This window comes from Mixophyes fleayi, chromosome 6, assembly GCF_038048845.1.
Source record: "Mixophyes fleayi isolate aMixFle1 chromosome 6, aMixFle1.hap1, whole genome shotgun sequence".
Taxonomy (NCBI): domain Eukaryota; kingdom Metazoa; phylum Chordata; class Amphibia; order Anura; family Limnodynastidae; genus Mixophyes; species Mixophyes fleayi.
In genome coordinates, this window is record NC_134407.1 from 162956669 (window position 1) to 162983442 (window position 26774).

Consider the following 26774-nt stretch of genomic DNA (forward strand, 5'->3'; position numbering starts at 1 on the left):
CATCTGACCTATAAGAGCTAACATGTTCCCTTCCCTTTGTTTTTATCTAAATTAATTTAGATTGTAAGCTCTTTGAATTAGGTTCTCTCTCTCCTATTATGGTTGTATAATTGTTATACAATGGGCAGCACGGTGGCTAAGTGGTTAGCACTTCTGCCTCACAGCACTGGGGTCATGAGTTCAATTCCCAACCATGGCCTTATCTGTGTGGAGTTTGTATGTTCTCCCCATGTTTGCGTGGGTTTCCTCCCACACTCCAAAAACATACTAGTAGGTTAATTGGCTGCTATCAAAATTGACCCCAGTCTCTCTCTCTCTGTTTGTGGGTGTGTGTAAATGTTAGGGAATTTAGACTGTAAGTTCCAATGGGGCAGGGACTGATGTGAATGAGTTCTCTGTACAGTGCTGCAGAATCAGTGGCACTATATAAATAAATGGTGATGATGATGTCCTGTGTGTATTACTTACAGTACTGCAAATGATGGTGCTTTTACAAATAAATAATAAATTAAACACCGGCTGTAAACTAAAATTTCCTCAACAAAACAACAACTCTAATATACTTCACAACATTATATTTATTGTAACAATTCCTGTCTGTGATATAAGATGTGCAGTAGTGAATGGGCCAATGTACTACTTCTATGAAGAAAGAATAAACCACAGTCCAATAGAAGGATACCAAGTGTGTTCACCTTGCAGGAGGCCAATACATGGTCAGATTGATGATAAGAAATATATGGTAGATAGTTAAAGTCCATATGTTCATTGCAGGTGCAGTATGTCCATAGTGCAGGTCACCAGCATTGAGCACAGCCATTAATCCATATTGTGTTGGTCCAAGTCACATTTTGTGGATAGTCCAGCTGAATGAATATTACAGACTTTTTTTTTTTTTTTTTTTATGAAGGATATTATAAAAGTATGCCAGGTAAATATTCCTCAAAACTAAAAAAAAAAAAAAAAAAAAGAATCTGTAGAATTCTCCATTAAAATAAAAAATTATACTGGTATATTGTGTTACCATTTGCTGAACATTTAATCACAGCATAGTGCCAGTGTTCTGACTGATAAGAAGAGCAAGTGAACAATTTAAAGTGCAAAGTGTTCTACATGGTATGGTTTTCCCTTTAAGAGTAAGATACAAATGGTACACCTACAAAGTGCAGGTCCTTCTTCTTGTCTAGATGCCATTAACTAGTCAAAGTTTCCTCCTGGGTCCAGCCCCGGTTGGATATAGCATAGTTTAGGATAGCTTCAGTAGCAGTGTATGACTGGTGCCCCTGGACACAGGCCTCGATCTCAGCCACTGCCAACTGGCTCTGCAGGAATAGGTGCAGCTGACTGTCTGACAACAGGACCATATTCTGTACAACTCTGCTGACACAAGGAAAGTAAACAATCAAACATGGCGGCAGTTACTTAACAAAAAAACAAAACTATTATTAATTTGTTATTCCTGCCACAATTTACTGGTAAATGTGCTAGTTAGTAACCTTCAATTATAATATAAATTCACTAATCCCAGCCTAGACATACTAGGCGCATATACACACACACACACAATTGGAGACAGAGAGACTAACACAAAGGGGAGACAGACGCTCACATTGAATTCTGCCTTCTTGAGCTGGGACAGTGTGGTGCAAATTGAGGAAGGGGAGGAGAATAGAGGGCTAGTAGATACTGGGGTATGGACACACAGGCAGTGGGACCTATTGGTGTGTGGTTAAGTGTTGCCTCTCTAAAGCATGCGATGCAGCCTACAATGTTGCAGGCTCAAATCACCAAATTTGGGACCGGACCAGTCTGCCCCTGCCCCATAACCTTATGGGATGCCATCTGCCTAACGATAATTCTCCTGGTAATGGCTATGGACAATCCGCCCCTGAACGCTCCTCGCCACTAATTTTGGCCTTTGCTACCACTTGAGATTTCTCGGTAGTTACAACAGTTTTATGGTTGAATAAAACATTTTTGGGATTCCACTTCTTAGAGAACTTCAGTTGGAGATCCCTCATGTGCCAACTCGCCCATCAGATTACCCTATCGCTGAGGAAACCATTTCCAACAGACGCATCCCTTTCTTATATTTTTCTGAGAATGAATATGCAATTTCTCTTTAAGATATAGGATGTTGGCTCATCTTTCTTCTGAAACAGGTCGCATTTCATACGGTGTCTATTTAGACTCCAAGAAACTTTATACGTTGTGGCTGTTTTTCTTGTTCATAACCCAGTGTTGTTGGAGGAAGTTTATCACCTAGATTGCTATGTGGCCGACTACCTCTTGATTCACCCACTACAAGGATGTCGTCCAGATATGGCCGTTACCTTGAATCCTTCCTTCTGCTATCCAATGTGACTAGTTTTTTGGTAAAGTTCAATGGAACACTACCAGCCCCAAAGGCGGGCAGGTCATTTGAAAATGGTGCCCCATTATTCAGAATCTTTCCTGTGCTGCATTGCTACAGGAACACGAAAGTAGGCATCGTGAAGGGCAATGGATATCATATAATCCCCTACGTGACCCTGGCCCTCACAATGAAATTCACCGATTCCATTCTAAACTGTTTGACATGTATAAACTCGTTGAGTCTTCTTAAATCTGAAATCGTGCGAAAGGCCCACAAAACTTTCCTGACAAGGAACAGGCTGGAATAAAATCCTCTGCCTGCTTGCTCTGGGAAAACTTGATGGCTTTGATTCGCAATAGACTTTACACACATTTGTGTAACTCTTCTATCTCTATATTGTTTGATAGAGTTTTGAGCCAGACAAAGGAATTTCCTCTGGGATAATGACTGAACTGTATTCTGTATCCCTTTTTAGAATGTCCAATATCACTGATCTGAAATTCAGTGGGTCCAAGCTTTTGAAAAAAAAAAGTGAAATTCTGCCCCCTATAGGTGTCATTGGGGATTGCTCCTTGCAGTAGTCATTGCTGACAACTTTGATTTGCTTTGCCATCCTTAGGTCTGAATGGCCAAACAGGCGGTCTAGGTGCAGTATAATTTTGGTTGGTATATAGACACACAGATACTACTCCCAGCATTCTACGGTGCGCTTTTCAAGTTAGAATACATATACAAACCCGGCTCCCAGGTCGCTAACCCGACCTCAGCTTACCCCACAAATGGTGCGTCGTCGCTGGAATTCAGAACCCACGCAAGCCCTACACAAAAAACACAAACTTATCCCTAGCTGACCTGTCTATAGCTAGAGACAGAAATAGAGCTGGAGGGAGGGGAGGAGCTGGTTTATATACGCTCTGAGAGAGAGAGAGTTTCTTTTTGACCTGTCTCTAGCTAAACAAAATGAACACAAACCCATAGTAAAGACTGCCAAGGTGTGAAGAGGAAATGGTTCTAACCATTACTGACATCTTCTGTTTATTCTTTTCTGCTTACAAATAAACAAAGTCCCAAGCATAATGTAATACTGTTTATTAGAATTAAATCATGTTGATATAAAACTGCACATATTGTTTACTTGCATACATAATGAAGTCTCTTCTAGAGAAAGTGCTGTTCTTTATCAGATTTGTAAGCAAATTACAAGTTTATAAAATACGGAAATAAATGTTTTTAAACAAATACTGACTGGATAACAAAAGTTTTTCATTTCTTACTACGCTTTTCTGACCATCTTACTGGGATTGGTCGTACATGCTGTATTGGTGATGGCAGTGGCATTTAAAAATAGGATGAGACACAGATTGCCATAGAGGGTGGCATATGAATGGTTAAAAGCAGATTACTCTATCCTCTATCAAACCCCTGCCTCTGCCAATAGCTGCTGAAAGCAGTGTCAATAAATGAGGGTGTATGGCCTCTTTAACAGAACACTAAAGAGAAAACCCTACGTTAAACAGGACACTTGAATTGGTGGCAAACCTTCTCTTCTTAAGCATAGCTCTTCTACTACTACTGTCCCTGCTCCTCTGTATACCACCATATTCTGCCTGTAGCTTTACCCCTGGATTGTGCTGGTTATTTGAGTAGGCAGACTGTTTGGAGAGAAGTAGCAGCAACTGCTCCAGGACTTTGTGTTTCCGCCACCAATCACCTATCTCACTCTATGATAAGCTCCCTGGTTGTCTCCCATCTCAGTGGAGCAGTTCAGTAGCTGATTGGTGGCGGGAAAACACATAAAACATAGTTAGAGAGTTATATCCATCTTGTAACTCAATCCAGGAACAAGGCCTCAGACAAAATATGGGACTAAACAGCAAAGCAGCAACACTAAAGTAAGGTCATTAAGAGCACTTTTCTATTTATTTTTCACCCCCCTTATGTGGGTCTCTATGTTCCTCCTTAGTCTTACATTGGCTCAAGTCACAAGAGGAATATGGCAGTTAGAACAAAACACTCAGACTTTTTTTTTTAAATGCATTTGCTTTCATATGCATATTGTACAAAGTAAATATGGAAAAAAGTATTGTTACAAGAGCACTTACAAAAGGCATAATTGCAAAGCACACATGTAAAAGCATGAGGATTACAGAGGCAACAAACACTTTATGCAAACAGTATCATAGGAATGTAGTTTTTCATCCTTTATTTCCCAGTAATAGCAACATATGACTAAAGATTTACGAACACTCTTAAAAAGGAATAAAACTCACTGTTCTAAGAACTGCTGGAGTCCTTGTCGCCTGCGTTCAATAAAATCATCACTGCACCCCATGTGAAAGGGACGTTTTCCTGGCAATCCAGGGACTGGCCTGAGGAAAATAAAAATAAATAAAATAATATGAGTTTGTGATATGATGAAACCAACATAATCTGAAGAATAGCAGGCAAATTCTATTAGGAACGGTTACCTTATAATTACAATAAGCAGTAAATCTAGAATAGTGAAAGTTATGTATTAGATTAGCAGTTTCAAAGCAAATATAACCACAATGCAGCCATTTCCAATACCCTGACACGTCCTTCAAATCAAGACTAAAACACGGTGGTATAGTATGGGATTTTGAACAGTAACAAAGAAAAAGATTTGCCCCACTCATTATCTCAGCTTAACATTCAATCAGTATTAACAATTCATCACCATCAAATTATATAGCGCCACTAATTCAGCAGCACTGTACAGAGAACTCATTCACATCAGTCCTTGCTCCCATTGGAGCTTCCAGTCTAAATTAACACACACAACGGTCAATTTCATAGCACCCAATTAACCTACCAGGATGTTTTTGAAGTGTGGGAGCAAACTGGAGCACCCGGAGGAAACCCACGCAAACACGGGGAGAACATACAAACTACCCCGCTAATGATACTTACTGTAAGGACACTGTCTCAGGAAAAAACCCAATGTGTGCTGACAGGTATTCCTCCACAAAAGATCTGTGCAACTAGAGAAAAGCATCCATGTATGCCACGCTAATCAGTTTAAATATTGAGTGGTGTCCATGGGCAGCACAGTGGCCTAGTGGTTAGCACGTCTGCCTCACAGCACTGGGGTCATGAGTTCGATTCCCAACCATGGCCTTATCTGTGTGGAGTTTGTATGTTCTCCCTGTGTTTGCGTGGGTTTCCTCCGGGTGCTCCGGTTTCCTCCCACACTCCAAAAACATACTGGTAGGGTAATTGGCTGCAATCAAAAAAATTGACCCTAGTCTCTCCCTCTCTGTCTGTCTGTCTCTGTGTGTGAGTGTGTGTCTATAGTAGGGAATTTAGACTGTAAGCTCCAATGGGGCAGGGACTGATGTGAATGAGTTCTCTGTACAGCGCTGCGGAATTAGTGGCGCTATATAAATAAATGATGATGATGATGATGATGATGAATACCCAATGTTATTTACATTGACACGGAACCGCTGTATTAAATTGTTCCTAAATGCAAAAGGGAATTTCACCATAGTCTATTTAGGACAGAAAATAGCAGGACAACATATTAGTACTTGACAAAGGGCACACAGAAGCCCTAACAGTACATAGAGACCACAGAACTTACACCAAACCAGCATATTTCTGAAGTTGCTTCCTCAGCCAAAAAAACTCCCGGTAACGTCTCCTCACACAGGATGTCTTGGCAGTAAAAGCCTTGCTGTTTGTCTGGGAAAAAAAACAAACCATCTTATTGATGAAATTTAAATAAGTTTGTTAAATGGTCTCTTTCCTCATCACTTATTTTCCATTGCTTCTCACAATATTTTATCAAGGTGGAGAGATAGGACAAATCCGATTTTAGGTACCAATTTAAAAGTGGTGCAGGTAAGACGTTTAGACAAATAAATGTCTACCCTACCTACTAAACCCACTTACAGATAAACCAGTCCTTCCATCAGTCTAAAGTCTAGGGCACACAATAAAGCCTACTATTTCACCATATAATAGTAATAGTCATCTAATATCCTTGAATGCTCTTATGGTTCTATTAAAGCTGTTAACTACTTCTACCTTACTTTCCCAGAAAATGGGAAAAATAACTTGATATAGCTTATACAGAGGTTCAGTGGTTCAAAATCATGGAAAGGAAAATCTCTCTAGATTAGAAAGTAGAATGAAACTATAAACAATTACAAGTGTTTATATTATATATATTTCCAAAAACAAAAGCAAATCACTTATTCCCAAGTACTATTAATTGGTGCCCTGTATATCTCAATTAATATATATTGTAAAGGGAATGGTTTGCTACAGGCCACTAAGAGAGGAATTCGCTGTTCAGCTGACAGTCTGCAGACAGGGTTACACACATATAGCAGTGCACCTAGGTTAAAGGAATACAGGTGTAAGAAACGTGTAACAAAGTAAAAGTATAAAGTATGATATAACTTGCATGGTGGTGGTTTAGATATTGTTCTTCTTTTAGAGCTGACTGGGTGTGCCTGCAGTGAGTCGGATCAAACATAGAGAAGGAAGTCTCTTCAGGTGCTAAGGACCAGGTGGGAGTGTCACCTGTCAAACTAGGGGAGGGATGTAAAGTATTTAAACCTGTATAGTGCTACTGTGTAGTGCGACCGATGCCAGACAGTGGCCTGTGTCTATAAAGTAAGACTGTGTCTAATCAGTTCTAGACTGATGGGAGTGTATGCTGCTTTACTGTGATGAAATAAAAGTACATTTATACAGCAATAAGTTGTTTGTGTATGAATCACCAGAGTGGTGCCCGTGCCACTACACTATATATATCTGAACAGAATAATATGCAATAAATAACTAAATAGCTCCATTTACTCTCTCACTCCTCTGCAGCAGATTGCCTGTCTAGTTAGAGAAGCACCAACATTCTAACATGTTAGACAGTGACTAATAGCTTGGCAGACTTTGAAGCATTTATTCATACAGAAAATTTCTGCACATACACAGGGACAGCGATGTCACAGCAACTGAAATTACTATAATCTCCGTGTAAGATCTCTCATAAACAGGGTCCATCCTACCCTTTGTTTTCCTGCCTGAATTTATTTGGCCTACTTTGCATGTCCCGGTTTTTATGTATGATCTGTATTCCCTATTGTCCAGCACCACAGAACACTGTGGCACCTTATAACATAATAATAATATTATTATTATTATTATTATTATTATTATTATTAACGTCCCACATCACATCCAATAAGGCAATTCTCCTAGAAGTGTGGAGGGACTCCTTCAGATTCCTGTCGTGGAGTGTGGAGGTAATTACAAAGCTGCAGTAAAATTTAGGTTAACACTGAATTATGTATTTTACCTTCATGGTTCATGTCTAAAAGAGTCATTTTTTTGCAAGAAAACTGATAATACAACAGGATAGACCTTATGTTAAACAGTCTTTATCATAGGAGTTTGATATTTTTGAGAATGCCAGTTTTTGAGTTTAATGGTCCTGTAAAGATTCACAATGCTAGAGTATCTTTTTGGCTCAAAATAATAGGTGTGGGTCTTTACCCAGGAGATAGTCCATAAGCACTTGACTACACCCCTTCCCTTCTTGTGTTTTGACCTCCCTCTGCTTACTGGCTTACCTCAGGACGTACAGGATGCCATCATTTCTACACCTAAGCCAACAAAGTGCATCCTCATAACCAGCTGAGAGTTCCAAATCCAAGTTGACCCCAGATATAGTGTAATACTTAGAAACCAGAGACAGCTACTAAAAGGTTGTTTACCAAGATGTCATATCTTAAGTTATCCAGTAAAATCTCCCAGCAATCATTTCTTGATGTATGCCCAACTGATATATTACTTTACTGTATTTGGATGTACCAGTTCTCCCTGCCATTTATAATCTAGTAGGACACAAGGTGGACTTACATGAAGGAATATTTTATAGTCCACATAGGAAGTCCACGATCCCTCATTCTGTAGCCTGGGGTCCTGTACACGTATAGTGACAAACTCCTGCAAAATGAATAGGAAGTCACACTTGCCCAGAGGTACATGATTGACAAAAATTTCTATTTCATTTAGAAAGCACTGACATGCCATATAAATGGATGAAAAAGGACATTTATTTTTTTCTTTAAACAAAATAATGTCAAAGTGTGTGATAGATTATAAAAACAGTATAGTTGGGATGTGAACAATAAAAGAATTAAACAGTGCTTAGGACAAAATAGAATATAGAAACAACAGTTTGAAGTTTGTATGTTCTCCCCGTGTTTGTGTTGGTTTCCTCCCACACTCCAAAAACATACTAGTAGGTTAATTGGCTGCTATCAAATTGACCCTAGTCTATCTGTGTGTGTATTAGGGAATTTAGACTGTAAGCTCCAATGGGGCAGGGACTGATGCAGGCTAGTTCTCTGTACAGCACTATGGAATTAGTGCCGCTATATAAATAATGAAATACACTTAGTTTTGTATGACAACACACAGCTCTTGTATATATTAACACACATGTACTTACTTAATACATCGCACTATGGAGAATTTTAAAAATGTGCTGGCAACCAGAGCAGCCTCCTCTACAGTACATCAAGGTGCCAGTCAAATGACTTAACAGGCCTTTTAATAACAGCCAGGCCACTGTCACATTTACCAGGTTGATATCATGCCTGAAGATTCCTACAGAAGTGTAGCTCTGGCTGCATTCTAGAAAGCCGTCTTGAATCTGTATTCCAAATTTTAATAGTTCATGGTCAAAGCACAGGAGAGGGGTAGGTTTTACTTACAAAAATGTCCTTATAACATTGCTAGCTCCAACATTAAAGCTCTGGTTCTTGCCATTAGGAGAAAGTTCTCCCGGCCTGCTTGCTTGTCTGTGGTAAAAACCAATCTCTTATCTTGTCAGTGTTTCATTATCTACCCATTATAACTCTCCTCTGTGCTATCCCTTACAATGTACACCAACTCTTACCTCGTCATCCGGGTTATTCTGAAACATCCTGTAACTGCAGTCTCTTTAGAGGAGGTTTCATCTGCAATGAGATAAGAGCCAGGATCTCACCAGAAACAATACCAATATCCCAGTTTCTGGAACCCATAGGTTGTGAACCTTTGTCCAATTCTATTATAGCCCTTCTTAGGATACTGCCACTCTTATGCTATTGGGATTTGAACCCCTACAAATTTTAGTTCCACAGACGTTTAATATCAGCGTCCTACTGATATTACATATAAATGCAGATCACCATGTTTCTGTAACATATATAGGACACCCTGTGACCTCACACTCAGATATACGGCCTCTAATAGCACCCAGCGTCTATACAATACATTGCCAAAAGTATACATATACATCTTCTAATTAGGCCATTTCAGCCACACCAATTGCCAACATGTGCATAAAATCAGCATACAGCCATGCACTCTCCATAGTCAAACATTAGCAGCAGAATGGGTGATACTGATGTGCTCAGTGACTTTTAACATTGCATTGTTATAGGAGGCAAACAGACAGGTTGCCAAATTTCTGTCCTTTTAGAGCTGCCCCAGACAACTATAAGCTCTGTTATTGTAAAGTGAATATGTCTAGGAGCAACAACAGCTCAACTGCAAAGTGACAGGCTACACAAGCTCACAGAATGGGACCACTCAGCACTGACCATAAAAATAATCTGTCTTTAGTTGCAACACTCACTACAGAATTAAAACTACCTCTGGAAGCGACTTCAGCATAAGAACTTTTTCATTGGAAGCTTCAGGGATTGGGCTTCCATGGCAGATTCTCAGATCACCATGTGCAATGCCAAAGATAGACTGGAGTGTCGTAAGAGACACAGCCATTGGATCCTGGAGCATTGGAAATGCGTTCTCTGAGGTGACAAATAAGATTTCACCTTCTGGCAGTCTAAAGGATGAATCTAGGTTTAATGCCAGGAGACTCCCTACAGAATGCTTACTGTCAACTATTAAGTTTGGTGTTGGAGGAATCTGGTGCAGTTTTTCATGGTTTGACCAGGGCCCCTTAGTTCCAGTGAAGGGGAAGGCTACAGCATACAAGGACATTCTAGAGAATTGTATACTTCCAACTTTGTGACAACCGTTTGGGGAAGACCCTTTCCTGTTTCAGCATGACCATGCCCCAGTGCACAAAGCGAGGTTCATAAAAAAATGGTGTCTTGAGTTTTATGTGGAAGAACTTGACTGAACCCTGACATCAACCCCATGGATCACCTTTGGGATGAATTGCAATGCAAACTGTGAGAGGTCTTATAGCCCACCATCATTGTCCAGTCTCACTAATGTTCTCTTTGCTGAATGGATGGGAAACCCCGCAACCATATTCCAAAATCTAGTGAAAAGCCTTCCCACAAGATTGGAGGCTGTTATTGCAGCAAATGGGGGATCAACTCCATGTTTATGCCCATGGTTTTGGAAAGAGTTGTTCAACAAGCACATATGAATGTGTTGTTTGGTGTCCATATACTTTTGACCATGTACCGTATAAACTCCTGTGACAGGATGGACCGCCTATGCCACCCTGTCTGTTGTTGCTGGGAACCGGCTGGGCTTACTTTGTCACCGTTCCCTTTCATTATCCCAAATACACCCTTTTGCCGCAGTAGGACGGGCTTACAAATGCTGCCGCCACTGGACTCCTTACCAGCATCCAGTACCGGGTTTCTTCTGGGTAACTGATGCTGCGAGCGTACCCTGTACCTGGGCTGGTACTCCTGACCTCTTACTATGGATCAGGGGTGCTGTGGATGGATCCCCCCTGGCCTATTACACTGACCAGAGCTGCAGGGTAGCAGGCAGAGCGGTGGTACTGGAAAAAATGGGTCCAACCTCAGAAACAGCCGGAGAACAGATTAGATTTAGGGTCTAATCTGCAGGTCACAGGAATACAGCAATATTGAAGATGTATTCAAGCAAGTGATGTTTATTTGCCCTCACACTGGTTGAAGGTACAAGTGATCAGGTCAGATGAAACAAGAAGAAGAACATTTCAGTGTACAAGACAGTGCTTTTTATACGGATTTGGACACAGGCTATTTTTACACAACATGGATTTACATGCATTGCAAAGCTAACAATATTTACACTTATCTATGAAATTCTAGAGATACTGTGATGCCCTGTATCTGGTTTTCAGATGCAGAGAATCTAGGAGCCAGTCTTAATTAAAAGTTCCTGCCTTCAAATGTTGGACCTTCAAACATCAAAAGATCCAATTAGCATGGGGCCCCTCTTCAGACAGTCCAGAATACACATTCCCAAAGAAAGATACAAACCCCAAACAAGCCACTTCCCCACATCACAACACACAAAAGACTTCCATTCACAAAGGCTTATTGTATCAGATATATATCTAAGAAATCATGCATTCCCTCTAGTAAGGTTAAAACAAAGGAGTTTCTTCACTGGTCTCAGAAATTAAAGATTTCCCTTACCAAAATATTCACAATATCAAAAATAAGTGCATGTACAGTTATATAAATAAGCACCCTGCACTATTTCCTTTCAAATAAATTTATACCAGAAGTAATTTGTGAGTGATCCAGTCACAACTCCCATAAACACAGATATATAATAATCCCAGAAGACCAAATATTTCCTGAAATGAACCTACTACTACAATGATTAGATTTTCTTTAAATTGTGACACATTTAAACATTCTCTGTAAAGAGCGGAGTAATCATTTCTCTCTACCACATAAACACACAGGAAGGTTAGTTGCCTCAGCACCTAATTACATTACAAGTATGGGAGGAGACCATACAGTCCCCACAGCTGGTGGCCTGGCTGTGATGCAGCAATCACTACACCACATATATAACATACTACACAGAGATATAACTTCCAGCCATCACTCACCCTATACTGCAGTGCTCCCTCACAGTGACACACCAACTATTACAGATCATCTCCAGATAACACCCAGCACATATAACACATATGGGTGTGTGTATAAATCCCCGAATAACTGCACCCACACGAACCACAGATATTCTCTTACGTGAAGTAATGATATAACACCGCTCTCCTCTGTGTCATACGGTGACCACCTCCGGCAGTACGCAGGACCGTACAGGAATAACGTGATCCTACATATGTGTATATCTCATTACTGAGAGACCCTTATGTTCCCTATTGGATGTGACTCCTCCCCCCTCCCCTGAATGGTGTCCGTTCCCGTAGCTCCTCCCATCAGCGTTTCTCTCTAGACTTCAGACCAGTGATGCACATGCTGCTGCGCCGGAACTACAACTCCCGTGATGCTCGGCGGCGGGGCGCATGCGCAGTGTTCGCGCTTGGTGGCGGCAGAGCAGATCCTTTTGTTTGTAGGAGCCACATTATCAGAACCGAACCGGATCAGGCGTGCGGCCTTCCCAGCGCGCCAGTAGCTGCCCATCTGTCCGCCGCACACCTGGTAGACAGCGGCCTAGTGTCCCTTCAGCATCAGGCACAGGCCTGACATCCCGGGCACCGACCCGCCACCCGTCGCTGTAACTGGTGAGTGTTGCTGGCTCTGTGCTCCGCTGTGTACTGTGGATGATTGTTGGAGCAGTCATTGCATCTTCCTATGCAGAACTTGCTGTGTGCATGTACAAGGCTGCTGTCTCCTCACCTAGCCGCACACCCCCTTCCCTTCTTCTGCCACCTGGACCTGCAATGTGCCAACTTGGGGGTATATGGGCACACTGCAGTGGATTAGACCAGGGTATATGGTCACCCGGGGTTGGCCTAGGATAGATCATCTGCGGGCGGTCACACTGTGTGGTTTATGAAGTCTGGCTTGGATGAGCTAATTTGGCCCTGGGATGAGCAATCTGCATTTGAAGTGTAGGTATACTGTGGTAGGCTTGTTTGGAGGAGGAATGTGACATGTGCCAAAGGTGGCCTTGTTTGGGGCATATTGTGTGATCTGCATGCCAGAGGTATGCTTGTGTGGGCCTTCTGCCAGAGGTGGGCTTGTGTGGGCCGATCTTGTCTGGGCCGGTTGCCAGAGGTGGGCTGGTTTGGCCACTACATGTATTGTACTGGATTGGGTACAAATGAATGTGATTTTTTTTTTTCTTTTGGCATGGTCTAGTAGAAGGTCAATAACAATTTCTGGTAGTTCCTTTTGATAGAACAAATCCATTGACTTTGGAAATCATTAGTTTACTATATAAGATGCAATAATTGTTTCTGAGACATTCCAGCACACTCTCCAAGACTGTAAATTGTTAATAAACTGCAATTTATGAAACTGTCTTTTTATTTATTTTCTAAAATCAAGGATAAGCACTGAGATGACATTATTAGCAAATACTTTAAAATATGTACTGCTGCAGAGAAAGAATAGTGGCTGCTGCATTTAGTAAATGGTAAATCCCTTTTAAAAACTCTTTTTCTCCCTCCAAAGTAGTCTGTACAGTTCTTATCAAATCATCTGTGCCCCTTTCCTTCCCTATTTACCATTTTAATTGCTGGCCACTATGTGAAATAGGCAGATGAGAGGCAGAAGTCCTGAGCTCTACCTTGCGAACAACTTCTATTTCCATGGTGCTGTCTGCCTCAATATTCTGTGATATATGTGATGGCATACTGTGACATTGTACAATACTATAGAGTGTTGTCACACGTAGCACCTAATATTGTGAAAGGGATATCCAGAAAGGTCTGTCATATTGTTGTTCGACAAAAGATGTCCTCGCTCCTTTGCTTTTTTACATCACGGCCAGCCAGAGCTGAACAGGTAGTGAAGGGGGGGGGGGCATAGTTATTGTTAGAACAGCAACATTTTAAAATTATGGGGGGTAGAAAATTAGTTTATAATGGGACTTATTCTTAAGAATTAGAGTTGGTGTTATATTTTATTATATTTACTATAATTTATTATCTGCGTATTTCCTTCCAAAGACATTGATTGAGATGTCCCTTACATGGAATTGTATTGTAGGTTAATTATGGAAATTGACTTTAGACATTTTCATTCATTTTGTAACAATGTGCTTCTCACACCAAGTCTGGACCGTACAGTTAATATATTAAAGGCTAAAACATGCAGTGGATAGAAAACCCTTTGGATCTATGATGTCATTTTGTGGTTGTTTTCTTGTGGAATTTGTCCATGGATTCATTCTTCACATGAGTCTCTGCAGTGATAAATCTAGAGTCTAAACGTCGCTCTTCTGAAGCATTGTGCCTTGAGCACATGATCTAAGGTTTGGTTCAACATGCAGAATGGGACCTTGCCATGTTGAGAATGAGGAGAGCACCAAATACACACACAGCATGCTCTGCAGGTTTGCTTTAACCTCTAGCAAACAATTCAAGGAAAAGATTAAGAAACTTTGTATACCATGTACAATAGCCAGAATAGGTTTTTTATTTAAGCGGTGGAGTGTTTGTCTTGGGAAGGTTTCGGTGATCTCTCGCACACAGCTACGTTATTTACTTACACAATACTGGATCTATTTGACAGTTATTATGTGGCACATTACACCACTGGGTGTTTGTGTAGTATTACTGTGTTCTTTAGCCACTTTTATGTATTGCTCACTTTTGCTTCTTTGTCCCACGCAGCTAAAGCTAACCAGTAAACTGGCGACTTCTACGGGAAAAAAGCAAAACAAAAAGAAAATGGAAGAAGTAGTTGATGAAGAGGAGGAAGAATATGTTGTTGAGAAAGTCCTAGATCGGCGGGTGGTTAAAGGAAAAGTTGAATATTTGCTGAAATGGAAAGGATTCTCTGAGTAAGTGCTATTATACCAAAGGATTTGTGGATGCCAGATAGAGAATCACAATTTTTTTACCGGCCAAAACAATGCATGTATCCAATACTTTTTTACAATGTTACCATGAGAGTTAATTAATAAGTAGAGATACATTTTCAATGAAAAATTTATAAATTAGCATGTTGGATATTTGACACCTAATTAAAACAAATTAACCAATCAATATGGTTCCAAATCTGATGTTGCTGAATGAGTTTCCATCTTCTTCTTCTTCTCTACAATAATAATTATATTACTATTATTAAATTTATATAGCACCAGCATATTCCGTAGCACTTTACTATTGGGAACACAGTGTAATAAAACAGGACTGGGTATTAGAGGCAGAGAGGTAAGAGGACCCTGTTTGCAAGTATACATTCTGTAGGACAGTCTGAGTTTCACATTACATATTGGTCCAGTCAGAGTATATTGTCTGTTTGTTTGGTACTTTTAAAATAAGTACCTGTGTGGGTAAACTTTCAGTATCTGTAGATTCTAGACATGGCTCAAATGCCATGTTGCTTGAACGACTGAACACAAGCTCAGTCGCCAATATACTTGATTCACTTAACCAAAGAGGCTTATTGTACGAACACTGACTAGCAAGCCTTTCCTGTAGACACATCGGTACTGCATGTTTTGTGGCTCACCTTCCATGAGCATAGGTAGATGTCTTATGTTGGCTGAATAGAATATGGACTTTAGGTTTTAAACCCAAGTAGACCTTGAGGTCCTACCTAGCTACTATAGTTTAATACACTTTCTAGGACAATGTAAGGGTTACCAAAGTCATTCATTCCTCTGGTGATTGTCGTTGGTGTACAGTGTATAGATGTCAGTGGCAGAGGGATTTGAAACTGATAATTTGGATATCTTTTTAAATAGTGCATCTTGCAAACTACTGCAACTGTTTAAGGGCTTCAGTTTGGGGAAGGGGGGACCTTTAAAGTCTATTAGAGTTAAATGGCTAAAAGTCAACAAAAGTAAGACTTTAAGTTTATCTCTTAAGTGGGGGATCCACCAGTGCTCCTCAGATTGGGAAAACGTGGATTGGTTGCGTTGCCCAAGGGCAGGTTTGACAACCACAGCTGTACACTAGTGTATTTTTGAGTTGCCTATTAAATACATCTCTGGCCTCTTCCCAGTACAGAAGAAACTCTTTAACGATTCAGAAGCAACTTCACACATATTGAATGAAGTGTCTTGTTGGGGGGAGATTGGATGTGAATTCCTCTGGTGTTTGCAGTGAGGACAACACGTGGGAGCCAGAAGAGAACCTGGACTGTCCAGATCTGATCGCAGAGTTCCTTCAGTCGCAGAAAACCGCACACGAGTCTGATAAATCGGATGGCAAACGCAAAGCGGATTCGGACAGCGAACTTGCGGCGGGAGAAGAGAGCAAGCCTAAGAAAAAGAAAGAAGAGGTAAGAATATTTGAAGTACCAAAATCATTGATGACAATGCATTCATAAACTGAATAGGGAAGAACTCTGTGCTTGCATGCACTTAATGATCCAATGCACTGGAAAACCTTTTTCAGGAAGATCAACGGTCCTACCTCTGGGACATATTCTTAATATATCCACAAGATGAAACTGTACACGTAGGGGCATATTCAATTGTTTGAATTTCCCGCGGCGTTAAAAGTAATACCGGTAATACTAAGCTGGATTTCAGCTCGCAGCTCCCTGAGCCGCAAACTGAAATCCAGCGTGAAAGGTACCGTAATAACGGTATTTACGCGCGCTATTACCGTGATGACGGTAATAGTGCGCGCGCCATGTTACTTTGGCCAGTAACGCCAACAATTGAATATGCCCCGTAGGGTTTTATAAATATGTCAAAAATATGGTTTTAACATGTTAGTCAGTGGGTGTCATTATTTTCATAGTGACGTGTGTATGTATATATTATACAAGTTAACCCGTGCTTGATACTCATGCATTCTAGTCAAATCAAGCTACTTAAGGTGTTAAAAAGGTTCCACATGTCACCACCTCATCATTCTTCTCCATCACCTCATCCTTCATTTTCATCACCACATCTATCCAGACACAGGGATCTCTCTCAGCGGTCCTGAGTATCACACTCCTCTCACTCTCACCCCCTGCAACCACCAACCACTCCCAACTGTCACTTCTCCTTCAAGAAATATATATATATATTCTTTATAAACACTTTTAACAATTAACAAATTAAATTAACAAATTAAAAACATCTTAGTATACCAAATTTCAGCCCTTTCTGAATTTTTTTTTACACACACACTAAGAATTTAGTAAGTCAGTGTATAACTCCGCCCAGCAGGTGGCGCTGCAGCTTGGTTTTATTTTTTCCACACACAGACAGACTAACACACGCCACTAGACATTTATATTATAGATTATATTGTAACATTTGAAAAGTGCACTGAAAAAAGGCAGATCTGATAGGTGAGATCGCAATTTGGCACCTATATACACTTTAGTTTGGATAGGCAGGAGTGTTTGTAAATTGTCTTAGATTATCTGGAGTTTATCACAAATTGTACATAGCAGAAACTGTATCATAACAAGGAAAGTTCTCAAAATGAAACTGAAAATATTAATTAATGAGACCATATTGATTAAGTGGGTCAACAGGACACTGTATACACTCTCATGACGAGGGTCTCAAGGCAGGTTCCTCGTATCTGAGTCTCAGCTTTTTCTTTCCCCCAATGGTTCAGTTCGGCAGACCCTCAGACTAGACTGAGTGAGATATCCACAAGAAGCAAAAAAAAAAAAATCTTCACTGAGTCCATATTGTCTCAGTCTGTAGCAGAAGGCAAGTACTGTCTTTCTTCTTGAAGCAGAGGACCATGGTCAGCTTAATGATAGCCATATCTACCTAAAGAAACATTGAATAAATGTTTTTGCATTTTGTAGTCCTAATTTTATAATGTTTATTCAAGCATTCTAACACTTCCCTAACGGGGGAACTTCCTTTGCCATCTATGGGTGTTAGCTTACCTATCATGCAGCTTACACTCTTATTAATACATGCGCAAGCTCCCAAGGTGTCTGTAGTTTGTAGGAGTTTGTGGTACCCTGCTTATACCACCATGCATTATAATGTGGTCTCATACTACATCTGCCATCATGCATAGCACTTGTAGAATGAAGTAGAGGCTCACGCTGTGTATAGTACTCTCTGCAAATGCATGATGGCTACTACAGTGATGCTCACTCCCTATGTAATGTGGCAACACTTTTGTCAGATACTCAAGCAAACCCTTTAGTCAATGTGGACAAAAGGACTGTGCTAATGATGTGTACCAGCCTCTTTCAAACACTGATTTACACAAAAACAAAACACAATTTTAAGAAAAGAATAAGGTTTGATACATTATTTAGGTGCTTCTACTTTTTTGATATGTAGTAGATCAGTGTTGGCTAACATGTGACACTTCAGGTGTTGTGACACTAAAAGTCCCAGCATTCCCTTCCAGCAATAAGCTACTATATATTGGCAAAGCATGCTGGGAATTGTAGTTTCACAACACCTGGAGTGTCATAGGTTAGCCAACACTAGTAGATGATTGCAATGCGACATCTCTGGAAATTAGTTTTAAGTGCAATCTTCATTTGTTTAGTTACATCTATAGGGACAGAGGTCATGCTTCTTAGTGCTGATGTAGGTCACATCTGTCACTGACATTAGGGGACAGCTAAAGGAAGAGCAGGCGATGGGTATGAAACAAAGGAACTAGTCTTGGTGGAGAAGAGACTCTACAGGATGCATGGGTGTTTTTGTTTTATTTGTGCACCACTAAAGCAGAATGTTACTCCTTAGTATAAGGTCCTCTTCTGTACCCGCTGCCTTCACAAAATGACTGTTACGTGTGTAGGTGGGTGCCCTTTATTACAACTACTCCAAGGTCTTAACTGCAGTGACCACTAAAGTGCTTCTTAACCCAATATGAAAAAATATCTTATAACATTGACTGCTACAGAGATGGTTTATTTCTATCTCTCTCTCTCAGGCAGAGAAGCCCCGTGGGTTTGCAAGGGGTTTGGAGCCGGAAAGGATCATTGGAGCCACAGATTCCAGTGGAGAGTTAATGTTCCTGATGAAATGGTAAGTTGTGTCTCCACTTGCCTCTATGTATGGCTCTATTGGTGCCGAAATGTGTTATTTGACAAATGAAGGCGTTCCGAAGATCATTAATATTTATGGTAAAAGTTGGCCCATAAGTTGTACTACATTGCAAGCTTCATGATCTTTAAATAATTTAAGCTGATCCCAAAAATTAGAAGGTGATAGATCCTGCCAAGGCATGGAACGCGTATATTATACTCTTATATTTGATGTACTTTGCTGAGTGTGAGTGAATCGTGGTTTTCACATTCCTTTAAGCTTCTCCCATAGATAGTAATGTTAAGGGGTTAACATAGTGCTAAACACAGTGGTGGTGCACAGTTCATCAATCTTCCTGTTCAATAATAACTGGTTCTTGAACAATCTGTAAGTGCCTTAGTGGTTAGCCTTATGGAGACTGCCTTGGTATCGGTATGATAGCTTATGCAGAATTTCTATAAAGCAATATACATACAGTGTTAGTCACTTATTTCACAATCCTGCAGCATTTGTAATATGTTCATGTTTTCAGCTACACCCACTTCAGAACAAATATGCTATAGGATTGAGCAACATAACTTTCTACATGTATGTGTCAGTGATGGCACTGGTTTCTACATAATGAATATTGGGTCTGCTCTCAAAACGACTGCCCCCAGTGTAGGTGACTGGTGCTAAGCTAACTTGCAGTGACTTGTTATCTTTCATCTGATCAGTCTTCTGTCTCCCAGTCTGTAACATTAATAACAAGGCAGCTATTACAGACAAGGAGAAAGCCGTTATAAAACTTGACTGGATCAATGTTACCGGATTTACTTCAACTTCTTTATGCAGTGGTCACAAGATTTTAATCTGCATCTGGTGAAACCAGCATGCAACAAATATCAGACAGTAATGTAGCATTCTATCTTTTTTCCCCCCCATATATTATCTAAAGGAAAAGTTCTGATGAGGCTGATCTTGTGCCAGCAAAGGAAGCCAATGTGAAGTGTCCCCAAGTGGTGATTTCATTCTATGAAGAGAGGCTGACGTGGCACTCCTACCCCACGGAGGATGATGACAAAAAGGAAGATAAGAACTAATTGCCACATACAGCTGGTATTACTAATCATGGATGGTGGGGTCCTACATCAGATGGGGGAGGGGGGAGGACAACTGCAGGATTCAGTCTGCATCCATAAAGGTGTTTCATGAGTGTAGCCCAGGAGACACTGCACCCTACACACCTTTCCTACTAGTGTTACAAACTACATTTTTACCAAGTAGCATGTAATGTGGCTATTAGTGATGTCTGTCAAAAAGACACTGAGGTCGCTTGGGGATGGGTGGGGGTGAAAAGAAAACCTTTTTTGTTTTTATTCTATTTTAATCATGGAATGAAGAAAGAAAAATACTGTCGCCAAAAGACAAAGAAGATGCATTGTTTTGTTTTTTTACATCGGTTCAATGTCTGGCTCCTCCCTGGGGGAATTAAATCGGTTATCTTTCAGGCAGTTGCAAGCACCTTGCAAAGCCAATTTGCTACCTAATAGATGGGAATATTAAGCTGTCCCCACATCTAGGTGATTGGGGGCTAACTCTAAGGGGATGTTATGGGGAATTTGTGTATTTTCCACCAACTCGGAGAAGGTGCTGTTAATGTGATTTTTAAATTTCCAAGCAGGAAGCCTATGGGGGCCTGGGGTCTATCTTGAGATCTTGGCAACTTCAAGGCTCCTGTACAGAATAATTGTATAAACCTGTCTACTTTGTAGTCTGTTTTTAAAAGCATGTGTTTTAGGTCTGTGAAAACTTTTATCATAAATGAATATTAGGCAGCATTTTGTTAGTCCATCGTCCTAATAAAACTTTTAGATTTATAAAATATTGTCATTTCTTATAGCTACTGTAATGCTAAATTGTTTTGCAAACGTGGAGAGTGCAGTTTTGCAGTGTTATCTTGTCAGAAAAGGCTTTGCCAATGTTATTTTAGGTTACCAGAACAGGTAATACATTCCACATACGGTTTCCACGTGCAGACTTAAAGTGGAGGCAGCCACTTTGTGGGCGAAACCAATATTTATGATTCAGCCTATTGTATGATTTGGAACTAGACATCACAAAGAAGTGAGGCACTTTGTCTTGGTGATGGCATTAGTGCCTTCTGCAATAATGTAGTGAATATTGCATTTTTTTTCTTTATTCTAGCAAAAAGATTTTTTTCCTATGCTTCCAAAGCTCAAGTCCAAAGAAAACGGTATGCGTTTTGCTTGTATAGACTAACCAATAATAATTCTAGGCTGTTCACCCCTTGATGAGCAGGCCAGTGTTCATGTTTTTGCAATGTATTTATCCAGGAATACTTTGTTAAATTGAACTTGTTGGCAAGACAATGTTGCATGATGCGGTACATCATGGCTATGTTAATCAACATTGATAAAAGCAATGTTTTAGTTATTTGACATATCCTTTTTTGAGCCACTTAAAAGTAGTCCTTCCAAAGAATGGCAAAGAGCAGGGAGAAGGTAAGAAATCCAATTATTCTTTGTGAAATGTGCCTCTGTCCCACTTGTATGGGAGCACTGCAAAGTCTGGGACAATGCCTGCATTAAAGTAGACATGGCCCTATTATGTCACTTGTTCCTAGTGAATTGAGAGGCTGTGTGTAGATGAGGGGAGGGGAGAGGGGGTAGACTTGATCTGCGGGGAACAGTTGGATGGAATTACAGGAGTTGCATGGCTGACAGACAAGCCACATATGTGCATCAGACGCTTTCCTGTAGCAGCTGTATATCCTCTGTCTCATTGTACCGTGACTGTGGGGGAAATCCCATCACCTGTTCTCAGGCCACTAAGTTAGTACATTGCTTCTCAGTCTGTGGTTGTGGGATCAGGTTCAGCTGGCAGTGTTCGTCTTACACTGTCAGTTCGGCTCTTCCCAACCATGTATAGGAGGCATTGGGTCCAAATGTACAGCAACCTATTTCTTAACATTTCAGATACATTTACTTCATTGAGAGATATTCTAGATAAGTGGAAATTTTACTTTAACATCATTTTCATGCTTTGCACTCTACAATAGATCCACAATAAAATGTCACATTTATAAAATACATGTAGCACTCCATATTTAAAAAGAAACTCATTGATCCTGTCTGAAGAGAATGTAAAATGTTTATTTTCCTAAGCAAGCTGTGCAAAAAACATTTTTTTTTTAAATAGAATATGGTATTAAAATGTATAGTCTTACCCGCAACTTTTTTTTATGAACTATTCCCCATTAAGTTCCTGCTTTTTAATGTGTGTAAGATCACATGGAATATAGGGTGTTCTAAACCATGGTATTGGGGGCTGGTGAAGGTCACCCACGTTTGTGTAATCCAGTGTCTGTTAGGGCTTGTTCACAGATAGCTGCAATTAGATCAGAGGTCATTGCTCACACTGTAACGCACCTGGGGCTAGATGTATTAAACTGGATTTTGCAAGTTGCCGATATTCAGCCACTTTGCAGGGGATTTTTAAAACGGCCATGTCTTTAAAGGCAAAACTTGCCTTTAATGACATGGTCGTTTTAAATTTCCCCTGCAAAGTGGCAGAATATCAGCAACTTACACAATCCACAGATGAATATATCTAGCCCCCGAAATGCTGCAATCATTCTGCTACCCATACTATGTTTATGTTTTAAAGCGGCATATAAAAAGCAGGCAATAGGCAAGAAAAACAACTTGCCAGGTTGTGGACCACAGTAATGTTTATTATAAAGTACGATGCAAAACATTTGCTTACCCTGAGCTGGAGCAGGTGCTTATTGCCTGCTGATGTGCATTCTCATTATAGAGCCTAAAGGAGGCAAGACCGACAGACCTCCTTGTCATACGCTGGGCCAAACAAGCATGCACTCACTGTGGCTTAGCCAAGTGTGGAGTGTTTACCGGTGTCTGGCAGCAGCCTGACTTATGCACTTACTAAGCCACAAACTGGATGAGAGAGGGGGTGAATTGTGATTATTCATTCCTGACACCTACACTATATGGATTTGTAAATAAATCTCTAATGGCCACATTCTGATATCATAGATGGATTATTGGGATCTCTACCCAAGAAGTTATTTCATTAGAGATGACAAGTCTTCTCATGTTATTACTAGACATGAAGACAAATTATTGTACACAAATCAGGTGTTTACAGAGAATATAATTATTATTTTTTTAAAGTACTGCTATAGCAATAGATGATAAATAATAATGGAGGCATTCACAACGGTCCTTGCCCTGGTGAAGCATATTGTTTAAATTCTCTACTTGCACAGTAGGGTCTATCTTTATCAGCGTATAATTAACTTACCAGTAAGTTTTTGGACTGGGGGAGGAAGCCCATGTACTCACAGGCAGAACATACAAACTCCACACCGATAGGGATTGGAATCAAACCCATGGCACCAGTGCTGTGAGGCAGCAATGCGAACTACTGTGCTGCAGTCACCCAATTCATCTCCTTGCTAATAGAAATTTAAATCTTGAAGTAGTTAGTTGTCTTCAGGGATTACATTATTTGTTGGAGTTCACTTCTGTCCAAAGTGTTAGTTGATTTATAAATGTATGAGAGAAGTCATGCATTTCCCAAGCTTCATCGTGAAGAACATTCAAAGGAAATCCTAGAAAAACACCAATAAAAAGAATAGAATATTTCAAGGATTTAATATACCCACAGGCCAATGCCAAATATAGAAATTCTCTATGGGACAGCAATAGATCGGACACTTCACAAATTTGTACTTTATGGAAGGGGGCAACAAAAAGCCATTTATTGAAGAAAACACATGAAATCTCAGCTAGAGTTTACCACAAAGCATATGGGAGACCCACATACCAACTGGGGGTGCAAGGTATAAATTTATGATTGTATAGGTTTTCAACTTGCGACACAGTGCATGTGGTATTGGGCCCCAAACCACACAATTTACTATCTTGTGGTTTGGATGCTGTAAACAGAAAGCACCTGCTGCAACCAGATGGAAAACATTTAGTTTGACTACGTATACTATACTCCAGCCCAGCCTACTCGGCATCAGGCCTAGATATCTTATCACTGGCAGGGAAGCTGGTAAGTAGACATGCTCACTGGACATTTACATATTTTGCACAGGGAATCACTAGTGCATGGTCTGTCTTGTCTTTGGGGTTTTGTTTTTAATAAGGATTCTGTGAGGCCAAGAAAAGATAAAGACATTAAGGAATCTACACTACAGAAAAAATTATGGGGGCCATATTTATTTTTTATTAAGACATCTATAAAAAAAAAAAAAATTTGTAATGGGCTCGCTATCTATTTTAGTATATACTAGGAACAATTGTATTTATTAACAAGGGGGTCAACATGTGTAATGCCACAAGAGCAGGCACTATTATTTCAACAATTGTAACCATTGTGCCCATCCACCAGGGGTTCCAGGAGGGCCCTAGTGCTTGTCAGCTTTTGGTTGAGCCTTCTTGCTTTGAGGACCAGGGCTGATGCTCAGTAGCACAGGCTGTTAGAGAAGGTGAGGGAATAGTACAAGATATAGACACATTTTGGAGAAAAACCTGCTGCTGACGATTACAGTAACACAATATAATCCAAAGCATGCAGCAACAGCTCCATTTGAGTGGCTTAAATAAAAAAAAAAAAACAATGTCCTGGAATGGCCCAGTCAAAGCCCAGATGTTAATCCCAGTAAGAATCTGGGAGAGAATTAGAGAAGGCTTCTTAACCAATGGTTCTCATACAATATTGCAATAAGAATGGGTGAGGATTGCGGTGTCCAAGTGCAGATGTGTAAATCTGGCAAAGACTTGCCAAAATGGAGTCACAGCTGTATGCACAGAAAGAGGGTGGGATGGTGGGGGTACTAACACAGTAATTGATCATGATTCACTGAAGAAGAAAAAAAAAATTTTTGATTTGATAATGTAAAAAACTAAAATGTGTAAAGTGCCAAGAGAATACTTTTTATATATAGCCTGTGAATCATTCACAACAGGTACAGGAAGTTGGGCACTGGGAATTAAAAAAAATCATAATTGTTTCTTCATGTTAAGTCTGGAGTGTCTAAGCTTTTCCTTTAAATTAAATTTCCATTGGATGCTTTAGAAAAGTAGGAATGTTGTTGGTACCACTCTGAAAAACAGTATAAGAATTGTTGAGGATGTAGGGCAGAGTCCCACATGCAGTTCAGCAGCTGGAAGAACACTGCTCATACAGTCATCACGAGTCTTCTGCCAGTCCTGGATCATGACACCCCACTAAATCAACCCTATACAAATGTGAGCCCAGCAGCTATTCAGAAAGGTATCCAAAGTCATGTTAGAAAAGTAGTTGATGTAGTAGGTTGTCTAGTTTTCCACCTTTTTTTTGTGTTGAACCTCTGTGGAAAAATAACAAATCAGAAAAAGTGGTAGCTACAGCTTAGTACTCCTATGTTAAGTTAACCTATACAAATGGGGTTCCATTCTCATTCTTGGGAGACCTCCAGATATTATAGGAAATGTATAACAACCTCTTCATTTCAATTGTTTGTCCATTTTTTGTAAATAAATGACACATTTGGTATATTCTGCTGTTGCACCACTTTCCACAAACTACAGGGCATTCTAGATTTTACATTTTCTAACATTTTAAATACACAGTACATGTAGTAGCCTTATAGCAATCATGTGCACATAATGTAGTGAGCAGAGAGGTTTTGAAATGCCCCTCTAAGCTATCTACACTGTATAATCATTCTGCTTCTCCCCGACTGCCATCAAATGAGGGAGAGCGTGTGTGGGTGGGTGACTGGCAGCCATACTGAACTCCGCTGCAGAGGGATGTATGCTTAGAAAAGTACATAATGAAAAAAAACTCTATATGAAAGTGTTGCTTTAAATATTTTTGACTGTATTCCTAAAAGAGAAAAAGCACCTGGCTTGGATGGTGTCCAGTTAGTTTGCACCTGCTGTTGTATTTATGGACTGACCATAAATTGTTTGCTTATTATGTATTGAGTATCAATAAAGATGTCATACCAAGGACCAGTCTGAGAAAAAGGGGCTATCAATAGCGAATGGAATTGAACTTGATGGACCTGTGTGTTTTTGTTTTTCCAACCTTACTACTCTCGGAAACAGAAACTGAATATTGTTCCAGATTGGTCATAGAACATTGGCTAAGTGACAAATAGAAAAAGCATTCCTCTGACAAAGAGAGATCCACCAGGTTAAGTGCAGGAAAAAATGCTTAGCGGTAGGTAGTCCTTTGTTTATTTTCTGCTCTATGGGATTTGTCCTATCAGGGTTGGGGGGTGGAGACAACCTGAAAAATTATTTGTCTGTGTCATGGGATTTATTAGGCAACCTTGACACCACTCAGAGCACCTATAGTAGTCACTCTTCAAACAAACTGATGGACATGCAGGACATAGAAAGGAAAGAACTTTAGTACTTTAATTTGTAATTAACTTTTACCAACATTTCAAAAGCTGTTTTATAGATTAAGAACTAATTTAAGTGTTCTGAGAAAACACCAAAAATTGTCTTGTAAACAAACCATTTTAACAAACACTATATTTGTGATAAAATAGTGACCTATTTTA

At 40.1% G+C, this 26774-nt stretch overlaps 2 protein-coding genes across 3 annotated transcripts; one reads left to right on the top strand and one right to left on the bottom strand.

Moving 5' to 3' along the window:
- Positions 1-560: 560 nt before the first annotated feature.
- SNX11 (sorting nexin 11) lies at positions 561-12513 on the bottom strand. 2 transcript variants are annotated; one of them, XM_075176986.1, is made up of 6 exons: positions 12337-12513; positions 9291-9351; positions 8246-8332; positions 5961-6061; positions 4627-4725; positions 561-1377 (listed from the first exon to the last, which is right to left on the bottom strand). In XM_075176986.1, the coding sequence occupies exons 2-6, from the start codon at positions 9315-9317 to the stop codon at positions 1194-1196; spliced, it is 498 nt and encodes a 165-aa protein (XP_075033087.1). In that variant the 5' UTR covers positions 9318-9351; positions 12337-12513; the 3' UTR covers positions 561-1193. The 2 variants fall into 2 exon arrangements, with proteins under 2 accessions (XP_075033087.1, XP_075033088.1); XM_075176987.1 differs by lacking the exon at positions 12337-12513 and adding an exon at positions 12195-12328.
- An 84-nt stretch (positions 12514-12597) lies between these two features.
- On the top strand, positions 12598-21047 carry CBX1 (chromobox 1). Its single transcript, XM_075176985.1, has 5 exons — positions 12598-12833; positions 14892-15061; positions 16332-16509; positions 19089-19183; positions 20121-21047. Exons 2-5 carry the CDS (start codon positions 14949-14951, stop codon positions 20263-20265), a joined length of 531 nt encoding a protein of 176 aa, XP_075033086.1. The 5' UTR covers positions 12598-12833; positions 14892-14948; the 3' UTR covers positions 20266-21047.
- Positions 21048-26774: the final 5727 nt, after the last annotated feature.